Genomic DNA, 13259 nt, shown 5'->3' on the forward strand with positions numbered 1-13259 from the left:
ACGCTTGAACGCAGAACGTGTTTGTCACGTCGCCTCACTCTCTGTGCGCCTTGATGAATGGTTTGCCGTTGCTTGTTGTTGGTTGTTCATCAAAAAAAAAAACATGGGGTTTTCGCTTTCCAAGTCAATGTTGAGGTTGTGATTTTCATCGCGGTTTTCTGCAATGCAGACACAATCCAAAATAAAGTCCTCTTTTAAAGAATCGGAAATCATGGAGTAGGTAACGAGCCTGTCTATTTAGATACAAATTGAGAATTGCACAGTACTTTATTTCTTTTTAGCGTCACCAGCTTTAAAGTACATGATGTCGCCATCGTCGACAACATATTCTCTGCCCTTCATCAAATATTTTCCACCTATTTGAATTTAACACGAAATTAAACAAATGTGAGGCTCTTCATTGCATTCCATCTCCTCTGCTTACCTGCTCGTACTGCTGCTTCATTACCCAGCTCTTTAAGATCGTCATATTTCATCACTTCGGCTTGAATAAATGTCTTTTCAAAGTCAGTGTGTCTAGATTAAACAAGTCGTGACGTGTCACAAAAAGTGTCTTGTTCATGTAAAAACCCAAATACGAAAACGTACATAGTTCCGGCTGCTTGAGGTGCCTTGGTTTGTTTTCGAATCGTCCATGCTCGAACCTCATCTGGTCCAGCGGTGAAGACTGCAAATCCAAAACGGGAGATTGTCAGCAACTACTCCCAATTATAACACAATCGAGCCCCAACTTACAGTATATCAATTGTAGAGCTTGGTAACCAGTAATGATGATTTTGCTTAGAGCAGATTGCACTGGTGCGGGTGCTTCATATTTGGCAGTCAATTCTGTCAAGTATGCTTGCTTCTCTTCTGGTGTTTCCATAGCAGCCAACTTCATTTCGAGTATACCAGAGTAAGGAATGAGCACGTCACCAGGATAGTTGGCGTCGATATAGCCTTTAATCTTTGGCAACCACTTGTTCTTTTTTCGAGAATAATCGCGTTCCGACAAATTACAGAGGTATACAACGGGCTTGGCAGTAAGGAGTTGCAATGGGTTGATGACTTCGATTTCCTTATTATTCCATGTTCCTTGTCGAACATCTTTCTTTTCTTCAGTCACCCATTTATGAATTTTACTCAAGATTTCAAATTCTTCCTTTTTGGCCTTGTCTGCTACTGACCCTCCTGATCCAAGACGATTGACTTCACCCTTTTTGGAAGAGACCAGTTTGTTCAATTGTTCTTCGTCTTTGAGCCGTAATTCTTCGTGTATAATGGCCAAGTCTCTGACGGGATCGATTTCACCTTCGACGTGAACGATATCCGAGTCTTCGAATGCACGAGTCAAGTGCAAGATACCATCTACAGCTCGAATATGCGACAAGAAGGCGTTACCCAGTCCTTGACCTTCGTGTGCACCTTTGGTCAAACCAGCAATATCAAATACGGTCAACCAAGCTGGGACCTAAGTGGAAGAAGTTTAGAGAGAGTAGCTGCCTGCTGAGTGTACTTGCGTATACAGCTGCACATAGAGCGAATAATCTTGCGTGGCTTTTTCCAGCTGTTTACCTTTGAGGCAGGCTTGTAGTGTTCACAGAGCCAGTCAAATCTAGGATCTGGTACAGCTACTCGTGATTCTGCTGGATCAATAGTACAATATGGAAAGTTCTAGGACAGATTTGATCAATGGTCAGATTGCAGGTCAACGGCGGCCGAACAGCTGCAACTCGTTCGACATCACACTCACTTCAGCAGGAACCGAGCTGTTGGTGAGAGCATTGAAAAAAGAAGATTTGCCAACGTTTGGCAAACCAACGATTCCTGCCTTCAAATTGTTGGATGGCTGTTACAAAGAAAATTGGTGAGTTTCGAAGTACAGTGTATGAAAGATGTGCATTCGAGTTCGATCATGAATTGCGAATTTGTCAAATATTTTAAGACGGATATTGGCATTATAGCCCCGTCATATAGACCGAACTGAAACAAGCAGTTCTGAACAAGAAAAAAAAAAAGTGGCAAATGCAGCAAAGTCACAAACAACCACAAGCAAAGGCGACTTTTTGGATGCACCTTATACGTACTCTTCCTAGTAGCACGCGTTCTGTGACCTCCTTTTTCTTGGGAGGCATCTTGCTCGAGTGAGGGTTGGCTTTCTTGACTCTTGTTTGCAACAATCGGATTTGCTGATGAAGAACGATTGATGTCCGCGCTGTGAAGCAATAGACGAGGTTTACCGATGTAGCAGTAGATGATATGATTGCCAATTCCACCGTCGACCGTGTATGATGAAGAAAAAAATATGCGAACGTGAACGACTATGTTTTTGCGTTGCTGAAATTGGCGATCTTCCATCTTTCATTAAAAATTCTATTATGTATTCTTTTGTTTTGCTCCATGATGCTGTTGTGTGGAGGTGATCTCGCATCAAAACTTGGTCAGAGCTTGTGATGTGCTCTAACCAAACCTGTGCAAACATCTAGCAAAGACTCAATAGCTTCCCTTGGCACTTGATGATGCAGCACAAGTCTACATTCTGTCCCACGGGCTCCCAGCATGGCTATACCCTTCTCACTGGCAGCGTTTTGAATGTCGTCAATGCCGACGCCAGTCGCCCCTTCTTCAAACCAGACCATGTTGGTCTCGGTTTTTCGACTTACTTTGAATCCAAGCTTTGATAGCTGCGATGCTAGATATTGAGCATTCTCGTGGACGCCCTGCAAGTATTGATCAAAGTTAGCAAAAACCTCTTGACACTCTAGATGCACTCCAGTCACCTTCATCTGAGGCCAATGATGCTCTATGGCAAACAGTCCTGCAGCTCCTAGCATACCTATCAAAAGACTTGCTGTTGGTGGTTGGGATACGCATCTAGATGTCTTTCAATTAATACCTATCTGTCTCATACCACCCCCAAATAATTTCCTGAAGTGCCGTGCTTTATTCACAAACGGCGTCGAGCCAACCAATACAGACCCAACTGGAGCGCTATCAAAGCCCAACACGAAGTGAGACTTTTGAATGCAGTTCGTGATAAGATGGTGAAAATCAAATGTGGGAAATCATCATACCCCAAACCCTTTGATAAGCACAGCGATACACTGTCACATAATGAGCAATAGTCCTTGAGCGTAAGACCGCTTGCGACACAAGCATTCCATAATCGTGCTCCGTCGAGATGGACCTTGATGTTGTGCTTATTGGCCAAAGCCCGAATTTCTCTCATTGCTTCGAGTGGCATTACTTCACCACCAAGAGCTAATATTGGTAGATGTAGTGCTTAGAGGTAAAGCAACAAGAAGGCCAGAAATAAGGCAACAAGAAGGCGAGAACCGTACTATTTTCCAATTCAATGACACGAGTAGGAGCGTGGTGAACGTCGTCATCAACAACGAGATGTGGCTGAATAGCAGCAGCAGTTAGATAGTTGAAGCCTGGTAATGGAGAGACCGGAGTGACTTGAGCTTGAGAATGGAGAGCGGTACCGGCAGCTTCATAGTTTAGTATGTGAGATCTTGAATCAGCAATAATTGTATGGGGAGGTTGCAACAAGTGTGTTCGTAGACAAATCTATGATGAGCAAACACGTGTAGCGAGTTATTGTTCAGGAGTCTTGTTATAAGTCGAAAGTAAAGATTCAGCAACATGCCTGGTTTGACATTGTTCCAGATGGCACAAACAAGGCCGAAGGAAATCCAGTCAGTTTTGCGACATGCGCTAGGAAATAACAGGTACATGAGCTGTGGTGCCCTGTTGCATTGGGTGTGAAATGGTGAAATCACAATGTGATCCAATGCCAACCTTCTAGAGCCTTTACAGATTCGTCCTCGCCAAAGACATCATCGCCTACAGGGGCCTGGATCATGGCAGCTTTCATTGCGTCAGTTGGGACGGTGACTAGTGAGGTCGTGTTGTGAGTTTCAGCTACTGGAACACCATGTAGCGCCGTCGACTTACCAGTGTCGGATCTAAAGTCGTATTTTATGTGAATCTTTGGTCCCCGATTAGAATACATGCCTGAGCTTGCCATTCTCCTAGTATTATACAGTGAAGTTCGAAGCATGGACTGAACGGATGACGTGCAGCTTGGAATTCAAAACTGGAATTTCAACTTTAGATCACGGTCAAATCATGTAATTCAATGATTAAATATTACTAAAATACTTGATCCGGAACTGACACTGTTTGTACCGGCCTAACGTTCACATCTTGTTACACTTTCAACTTCTTGCAAGGTTTATTTTGGGTTGGCACCAAAAAGACAATCGTTAGAATCTCTAGATCCTCTTCAAGCTTGGAAGGACACTATAGGAATCTGAAGCTTTCGAAGCTTCGACCTGGCAAGTTTTGTCGTCTGAGATTGAAAATGTTAAGGTGCTTTTCTTGCAACTCCCAGTGCAACTCAATGGGTCTTAGGACATGACGATAAAGCGTCGCAACATCCTTTTGCAAGTTGTCAAATGCTTCTATCAGGAGCTAGCCCGACTTCATGACCCTTTCAGCTCATATCTAACATCTACTTCACAGCGCTTTCAAATGCCTCGAGAGCAAGATCAGCTCTCTTTCGATGCCCTGCCTTCAATGGGTCGAAATCGTGTCCCTCTGGCCATTACCACTGACACCACTACTACAGATTCAACGCTCGTGTCTTCGTTACCACCATCGCCTTTAGCTATCTCCCCTGTTTCTTCTTTAATCGACGCAAATGTCGATCTAGATCAGTCGGAAATCACTAATAGAGAACTATTTGGCTGGGTACGCACAGCTTCCGCAAGACCGTATTGCTGTTTGTGTACCGTTGCCAAGCATCTAATCGCTCATTTTAACTAGTACGCCTATGGTTGGGCTGCAGAAGGATACGGCTTGGGAGGCTCTCTCTTTGTGGCTATTCTAATCCAGTCACTCGCCTTGAATGTGTCTGTCGAAACGTCAGACTTGGTTACCCTCTGTGATAGCACTGTAGACAACTACTCCTGCGTCGTCAAGCTGGGCTCAATATACGTTGATCCCTCTTCATATGCTTTGTACAGTGCCGCCCTCATTTCTATTCTCCAAGGTAAACCGACTTGCCCCATGATGAAAGCCCATCATGAAAGCCAAGTGGTTTGGATCCAAATGTCTGTGAAGATAACTACTTACTTTACTTTACTAAACTTTCCAGCTCTGGTTTTCATCTCTGCTGGCAGTTTTGCCGACCATGGAAATTATCGAAAACAAATGCTGCGCATCTTTACTATTATCGGAGCCTTGTCCATGGCCTTGTTCCTCACTCTAGTCAGGAACGAAATATTTTGGGTTGGCACTCTATATGGTTTATTTGGCAGCATCTCCTATGGGATATGTGGACTTTTATTGTCAAGTTATCTTCCAATCCTCACACGACACTCCCGAGTGGTATCAAAGGCCAGAATGGCGGGCCTACCCATGGAGGAATTTCAAAATATTGCTCAGACAGAAGGTATCTCCATGAGCTGCAGTGGTGTGTTGGAGTCGTCTCGATACACAAACTAAGTTCTTCTCGAAACTCTAAATAGCCAATCGCTTATCATCGTACGGACTGTCGTGGGCATTTGTCGGAGGAATGCTCTTCCTAATCGTAGCCGTTGTCATCACCTTTGTTCTCAACGGCACAACCCTCTCGTGAGCGAATTCGAGTTGAATCGAATCGAGACGTCCGACAATCTCTTTGACAACTCTTTTAATCCTTATTTCCAGGCTGAAGATCAGTATTTTTTGCGGCGGAATGTGGTGGCTCATCACCGGTAACTTTGCACTTGGATTCTTCAAGTCTAGAGGTGGAAGGCCACTTCCAAAAAACATCAACCCAATCGTATATTCATGGAAAAGAAGTAAGGCAGAATAGTAAAATGTTGAGTTGAAGGCACCGCTAACGCTCGAATGACATTTTTCAGCTTTTGAAACATTCCGAAGTGCAGGGTCAAACAAAAATCTGTTTTTGGTCCTCTGTAGTTGGTTTTTCCTAGCAGGTATTTCGTTGTTAACGAATTCATTATGACGCTATTGTATTGCTGACTTTGTCCCTTTTTATCAGACGGCTTGAACACAACAGTAGCAGTCGCAGGCTTGTATGCAGCGTCTATGCTCAAGAATCAAGCTATCGTTATCCTGATTGTGCTTCTCACTTATGGTTTTGCTGTCCTTGGGACCTTGTTTTGGTTTCAAGTCCAGAAGAGAACAAAAGCTCACACAAAGACCATGTTATTGACCTGTCTTGGTTTCTCAGCCGTTGTGCCTATTTGGGGGTGAGTTCTTCTGGTTGCATTTGATACGAGGTCATACGTGCTGGCATTAGGGACTTACTTGAAATGAAACCGATTAGTGTCATGGGATTGATACCAAGCTCCCCTGTGAGAATCGCCACCATACCAGAATTTGTAATTGCTGCCTCGCTTTTTGGATTCAACCTCGCAGCAAGTGCAAGCTTTGCTCGTGTATTATTTTCTACAATGGTGCCTCCTGGTGAAGAGGGGAAAATGTTTGGGATGTATCAGGTCATTGACCGATCGTCGTCTTGGATTGGACCCTTGGGATGTGCTTTTATTACAAACGCATCGCACAACCAGCTATGTAAGTGCGTTAGGAGTCTTGCTTTATGTCTAGGTGCAAACGATGATCAACCTCAAACTTTAGATTCATTCTTCTTTGTCATGTTCCTGTTTCTGATTGGGAGTACCATATTGCTATTTGTTGACTCAAACAAAGGCCGAGCTGATGCCTTAAGAGACGAAATTGTTCTGATTCCCAGCAGCCAGCAAGCTAGCTCATGAGCTAGCTTCACAGGAGCCATCTGATTCAATCTGACATCATCAGGGATATGATACTGTATATAAATAGATACCCAGTAGATCCAGATCCAGTATATTTACAATATTTACCTCAAGTAAAGTTTAGTACTATTTTTAGACACGCGTAAAATGCGATCTAGTTTGCTGCTCTTCTTGGGGTCTCTCCATCGAAAACAAACCCTCAGATATATCAAAACCAAAATGTCAGCCACTACTGCCAGAGAAGAAGGAGATACGGCAGGAGAGGAAGTCCATGGTCCTCTACCAGTGGCCAGACTTGAGGTAAGTCCTTCTCTAGTACAAGTACTGGGATCAAACATCATTATAACAAGTTTCCCCATTTTCTTTGATTTATCATAGCAATTCGGAGTGAGCGCTACGGATATCAAGAAATTAGTAGAAGCTGGATTTCATACCGTTGAAGCTGTAGCCTTCACGCCCAAGAAAACTTTGTTGACCATAAAGGGCATCTCGGAGGCAAAAGCTGACAAGATCTTGGCTGAAGGTACGTATCATGATCTAGACCAGATCTGATGCAAGACTATGTCGCATGCTTTGTATCATCTTATATTCTACATGTTCTGATGTATTTTATACATTGGCATGGGTCGATGTATGTTTTCAAGTCACTGAACGACTACGCTTTTCAAAACATGCAAATATTCAAATCTGGCTTGAATCTAGACATTGTAACCTCTGGACGATGATCAAAACTAATTGTCTGAACTGAAACATAGCCTCGAAACTCGTTCCTATGGGATTCACCACTGCCACCGAATTTCATCAACGACGAAGTGAAATCATCACAATCACAACCGGTTCAAAGGAATTGGACAAGTTGCTGGGTGGTGGTGGAATCGAAACTGGCGGAATCACTGAAATATTTGGCGAATTTCGAACTGGAAAGACTCAGATCTGTCATACTCTTGCAGTCACTTGCCAGGTCAGTTTCATCGCGATCTAATTGCATTAACATTGCTGCACTATGATTGATATACATTTCTTGTCTACCCAATTCGTCATCATCTTAACTCTTACTCATCATTTGTAGCTACCAATTGATATGGGCGGTGGTGAAGGGAAATGCTTGTACATTGACACGGAAGGCACATTCAGGCCAGAACGATTGTTGGCTTGCGCAGAGAGGTTTGCCAATGTTGTCTCATTATTCGGATGTCATCTAAATCGGAAATCTTTTGACGTTAGATACGGAATGAATGGTGAAGAAGTTCTCGACAATGTTGCTTATGCACGTGCATACAACTCAGATCATCAAACAAATCTACTCATCCAAGCATCTGCTATGATGGCCGAACAGAGGTATTGGTCAAATTTAGATATGCTGATTTTTTGGTTGTGACCTGTTGCTTAATTCTCACGCCATGCAATGGTAGATTCTCATTACTCATTGTGGACTCTGCCACTGCCTTGTATCGAACAGACTTTTCTGGTCGTGGAGAACTCTCAGCTCGTCAAATGCACTTGGCACGCTTTTTGCGGACTTTGCTGCGTCTCGCAGACGAGGTGTGTTTCCCATCATGATCAAAGATTCGTTTTAATCGAGTGGCTGATTCAGTATTTATAACATTTTCTCTTTAATAATAGTTTGGAGTTGCAGTGGTGATCACAAACCAAGTCGTTGCTCAAGTTGATGGAGGGGCAGCCATGTTCAATGCCGATCCAAAGAAACCTATCGGAGGCAATATTATGGCTCATGCTTCTACTACACGGTAAGCATGAAATGAGGTTTAATCTGACGCCAGAGTGGTAATTGATACTGATCCAAACCTCCCTCTACAGATTGTATCTACGAAAGGGTCGTGGTGACACTCGTATTTGCAAAATTTATGATTCTCCTTGTCTCCCAGAGTCAGAAGCGGTCTTTGGAATCCTTGCAAATGGTATCGGTGACGCAACAGGTAAAAGCATTACGTTTTTGATGATTGTTTCAAGAAAAATGGAGTTGACGTGTTTTTTCTCTTAGAATAAATCAATAAACTGTCAAGAAACTCATAGATGTGTAGTGTATATATGTGGTTACTTTTATATAAAAAATCCTTTTGTTGCAATCATCCAAATCGCGACAAACTACATGCGAGGTTTCAAGCCATGTCCGCTCCAACATCACTGTTTGAGGCAGAGGTGACTTTTATACGGAAAACTCTAGAGGTACGCGATTTTATTCCCCGTTACGCCGATAGAGTCATGTAAATTAGTTTTACATCCCATGTTAGAATGTCAAGACCATCATCGGCGATTTGATGACGTACGAAGCAAAGGACCTATTGAGTCCTCTTGGGGATACTCTTGTGACGCCTCCTGATCATATTACAGTGTACGTCAACGCGCACTATCTACCAATGGATTGAACATCAACTTGCAGCTGACGTTTTTGGTTTTCGTAGCAAAGTTGCTAGAGAACTGGAAATGCTTGAACTGAATTGTGATGAAATTATGAACGCCTTGGTATAAGTCGAGTTCAGTTTGGTCAAGAGGTGTTGTGGTTTTACTGACGTGATTCCAATCTCACTTCAAACACAGCTGAATCTCCGACACACCATCAAGCAGGAAGCTCAGCAAACAGAGCCTTAGACTGCATTATTACGCACTGATTTCCAGCTAGATATCGCCTACCTTGTAGAATGTGTATTTTTGTGCTGCTGAGACGTGGCAGATGTTTTCATAACGCTGTGGCATATTCAGATCCTCGATTTCTATATAAATTATCTTGCAAAATGATACAACATGTACATCAGATCGGTAGGTGAGCGACCGGTCTAAACTATTTTCGCGAAAACGTGAATATTTAAGTTTTGCTCACCATCAATCAGCGAGCTAGAGACATGAATCCCAACATAAAGAAGCTGTATGACCACGTACCAGTCGCCTTGTCAAGCCATTACTACACCGGGGACAGAAGAGCTGCTGTACTTGTCGCACTCTTTGAAGATGAAAATCACGAGCTCCACGTACTATTGACCAAACGAACTTCGCATCTTCGTAGCCATGCTGGTGAGATTGCACTTCCGGGAGGTAAGTTCCTTGCATTCCGCTTCTGTTTCGTCAGCTTGACTGTTTGATCGCAAACTCGCAAATATTCAACATTTCACAAACATCCAACATCTGGGTCTCTTTTACTCACTGACACAATCTTTGGCAACATCATATGTAGGACGATTTGAACAATCAGATAAATCTTTGGTCGAAACTGCGCTAAGGGAATCGCACGAGGAAATCGGATTATCACCCAGTGAAGTCACTGTTATCAAAGAGATCCACCCTTCCGTATCCAGAAATATGGTAAATCACGTCTAACTGGGCTTCAACCATGACGATCAGTCTCCTAATGCTGTTGGTTATAGCTGCTAGTGTCTCCTGTGCTAGCACTCGTACCATCGGACTTCTTACAACGATGTCGACCAAACCCAGATGAAGTCGAGACAGTCTTCTCAGTCCCATTACGAAGCTTCTTGAAGGACGATCGTCACCAAACCTGGGACAATGAATACAAACACGGGACCATCACGGAGATGTCTAGGACACACTCATTTATACGCGGAGAGGGTGATCATAGAGTCTTTGGGCTGACTGCAAACATACTGTTACGAATTGCCCTGATTGCTTATGAAGGAGATAGTGTTGAATTTGAGCCGTTCGCTGAAGGACAGCCACTGGACCATGAGTCTGCGAGGCACCTGTATTTCAAACAAGATGCAGAGAAGGTGGATCAAGAAAAGATGTATGTGGAAAATTTGAAAAGTTGGCACTTTGTGTGCGACGATGTCCACGTCGATTTCCAAACTATATCTTACTGGTTTCTTTTCGTAGACACCAACGCGAGTCAGAGTTCAAACAACGAAACGTGGAATTGAGCAAAAGTCTCGCTGCCGAGAAGAACAAGCTCTGAAACAATAAAGCTCAATCGAAAAATGTAATAATAAATGAGCAAAACGCCTGTAATCCCAGTTTCAATATGAACAGCTCTGACTTTTGTAAACTTCTTGCTTTTGATAGAAAATAAAATAATACATCGCATTTTGTTCATCTGCCTTTTGCAGACCGATATCATGCTCTTGCTGTAGGGAGCAACGTCGTGGAATGAACTCCTTGAATGATTCCCGATACGAAACTAGGGGATGAGAGCATTGTTAAGCTCATGTCGTTAAATTAAGTCCGCAGACTTACTCTGTTAGTTCCTTAATGAGTGCGGGGGATGATCCCTCACCCAAAGTTTGACTGAGCTGAAGCAATCTCAGCAACAGGGCTGAATCGCCATATCCCTCGTCTCCTTTCGAGGTAAGCGCGTTTGCTGCAGCGACGAATAGCAGCATGAATTTTTGTAGAGCCGAATCCCTTACTATCGCCTGGAGTCTTGCGACCTGAAGCACAGTTCTACTTCGATTTTTGTTAGCGGATGCTTGTTATTGTCCCAAACTCATACAAAATCACATTGCCAAGGAAAGGAGTCACACTTACTTTCCACCTTCAAATCTTCGGTGATATACAAAGTTTCGGAGTGTTGGAGTCAATAAAGCATCCCTAATTGTATCAATAAAAGGTTTTGGTTTCTTGGAATAAAACCAATAGAACTGTGCAACTAACCTTCCAGTGTGTGCAACGTGGTTGAAGACAAGTTCAATGTGGTCTTCAGTCACTTCAGCTCCATGACGTAGTAATAATTCGGCAATTTTCAGACGGTCAGCAACGATGGCATCCAATAAGAGTTTACCTAAACAAATTTACCATTAGTTCGAAGATAACCTTCGTTTTCAACATACCCTAGACCTCACCCAAAAGTTTAGCGAATTTCCAAGCACCGTGATCAGGACTGCTGAAGCCAAAGGCTCGGCGGACCAACACTGTAAAGGCTGTAGAAGGGGAATATGCGTGGCTGATTGGGTCCTTCATAAGGCTATTATGCGACAACAAAATGCCCAGTGTGATTTCGTCGTTGTTTTTCGAGCAAATTTCAAGAGCAATGTCATCTTCGATTCGTGGGTCGTCTAAGATCAAAAATGGAGGGGTTTCAGTTCAGTAAGAAATGAGTGAGTGACAAGAAAAAAAGAAAGAATATTTGACTTACATCCGCTATGTACGATCAGTTCCACTTGAGCAACTTTCTTCAATTCTACACACCTTTTCCAATGTGAAGGAGAGATCTCTACACCGACATTCAATAAAGAGTCCAGAAACGTTACATCTACGTTCTCACAAGCGAGCATTATTAAATCACCACCACCGCTCGTTGAATCATGGAATGAATAGTTGTATGTTATTGCTCTTTCTAGCAAGAATTGGTAGATTTCGTATTCTAAGAAAACACATTGTTGATGTAAATATTCGTCGAGAATAACTCTATGCGATTTATTCAAGTTGGCGGTCAATTTACCTTGGACATCCATGCACAATTTGCAGGAATCGTACCAGAGGCGACGAGACATTTTCACTACATTGTCGACGAGGAACCTAGAGACGGGTTCTGACTTCACTCTTACAGCTGCTGTTAAAGCTCGTTCTTTTTGCAAGTCGGTATAGTTTTTACTGGTAGCAGTATGGGTGAGGAGTATGGTGATGATGGGCAATTCCGCAAAGGTGGCAGCGATTTCCAAGATCTCTCCTCTGACCTCCGTAGCAGGATTTATGATGCCTTGATCTAACAGACGTTGTAGTCCAGTGGTGCCAGCTCCACCACCATCAGAGGCAAACCACTCAAGAGCCTTTTCCTGAGCAGAGGCAGACTTTGGCCAGAGGTACGAGTATACGGGTTCGTGGGAATGCACATATGCAGTCTTGAAGGCGTCAATCAAGATATTCTCATCCTTGAGGCCATATGTCTCACATATTTCCTTGACTGCAGCGAGGCGGCCTCTTTTGGCAGCATCTACTATAGTAACAGCATCATCCGCTTTCAAGTCAAACCTTCCATTATAACGTTCTAGTGCCCAACCTAGTATTACATATAGCTGACGAGAGCGGTTCAGCCTAAGCGCACGTTGAAAGGATTTCTGTATATCGTGTCTGGAAGGAGATACGCTCAATGGTTTGTTCAGCAGTCTTTCGGTAGTCCTGCCGTCGAAGGGGTACGCAGTTCCAGCATATAGTGGATTTATGTGGTTTATGATCAACCACTTGGCCTGGATGACTGGAGCCTTTGAGATTTCGTGGATGCGCTTACAGGTGATGGATAGATATCTGGGGTCTGTACAGAGCAGGAAGACTCGTTGCAAAAGCTCTTCAGGCAAGTCGAGGAGTGGGAATGAGGGTTCCATCAGTTTGATGTCGCCGCCCCTGTGCTAGGATGGGAAGCAGGAGTGAGTGACGATAGTTGATACATGTCGGATCAAAGTCAACAAGCGCCATTGTCTTTATTGGTTGATACCTTTTTGTTGCTTGTTTTCGATGCACTTCGAGCTCGGTTTAAAGCAATATCAAATAATAGCAACAGGAGAGATCCCTTGCTGGTAGCAAGCC

General features: G+C 43.4%; 3 protein-coding genes across 3 annotated transcripts; 2 read left to right on the forward strand and 1 right to left on the reverse strand.

The window, feature by feature from the left end:
• Positions 1-267: 267 nt before the first annotated feature.
• SmJEL517_g05649 (threonine---tRNA ligase) lies at positions 268-4012 on the reverse strand (the record flags this gene model as incomplete). The annotated part of the gene is made up of 14 exons (XM_031171575.1): positions 268-356; positions 425-516; positions 589-667; positions 736-1450; positions 1555-1653; positions 1733-1828; positions 2460-2699; positions 2760-2815; positions 2876-2970; positions 3054-3240; positions 3321-3552; positions 3659-3699; positions 3784-3879; positions 3940-4012. 14 exons carry the CDS (start codon positions 4010-4012, stop codon positions 268-270), a joined length of 2190 nt encoding a protein of 729 aa, XP_031022464.1.
• Positions 4013-6989: 2977 nt separating this feature from the next.
• Positions 6990-8777, forward strand: SmJEL517_g05650 (uncharacterized protein; the record flags this gene model as incomplete). The annotated part of the gene is made up of 9 exons (XM_031171576.1): positions 6990-7070; positions 7149-7293; positions 7526-7731; positions 7840-7934; positions 7995-8108; positions 8183-8312; positions 8394-8518; positions 8589-8707; positions 8773-8777. 9 exons carry the CDS (start codon positions 6990-6992, stop codon positions 8775-8777), a joined length of 1020 nt encoding a protein of 339 aa, XP_031022439.1.
• A 120-nt stretch (positions 8778-8897) lies between these two features.
• On the forward strand, positions 8898-10695 carry SmJEL517_g05651 (uncharacterized protein; the record flags this gene model as incomplete). Its single annotated transcript, XM_031171577.1, has 7 exons — positions 8898-8957; positions 9023-9123; positions 9194-9254; positions 9620-9821; positions 9961-10088; positions 10151-10527; positions 10617-10695. 7 exons carry the CDS (start codon positions 8898-8900, stop codon positions 10693-10695), a joined length of 1008 nt encoding a protein of 335 aa, XP_031022438.1.
• Between the last annotated feature and the right edge of the window lie 2564 nt (positions 10696-13259).

Source organism: Synchytrium microbalum (genome assembly GCF_006535985.1).
Source record: "Synchytrium microbalum strain JEL517 chromosome Unknown SmJEL517_scf0054, whole genome shotgun sequence".
NCBI classification, from domain to species: domain Eukaryota; kingdom Fungi; phylum Chytridiomycota; class Chytridiomycetes; order Synchytriales; family Synchytriaceae; genus Synchytrium; species Synchytrium microbalum.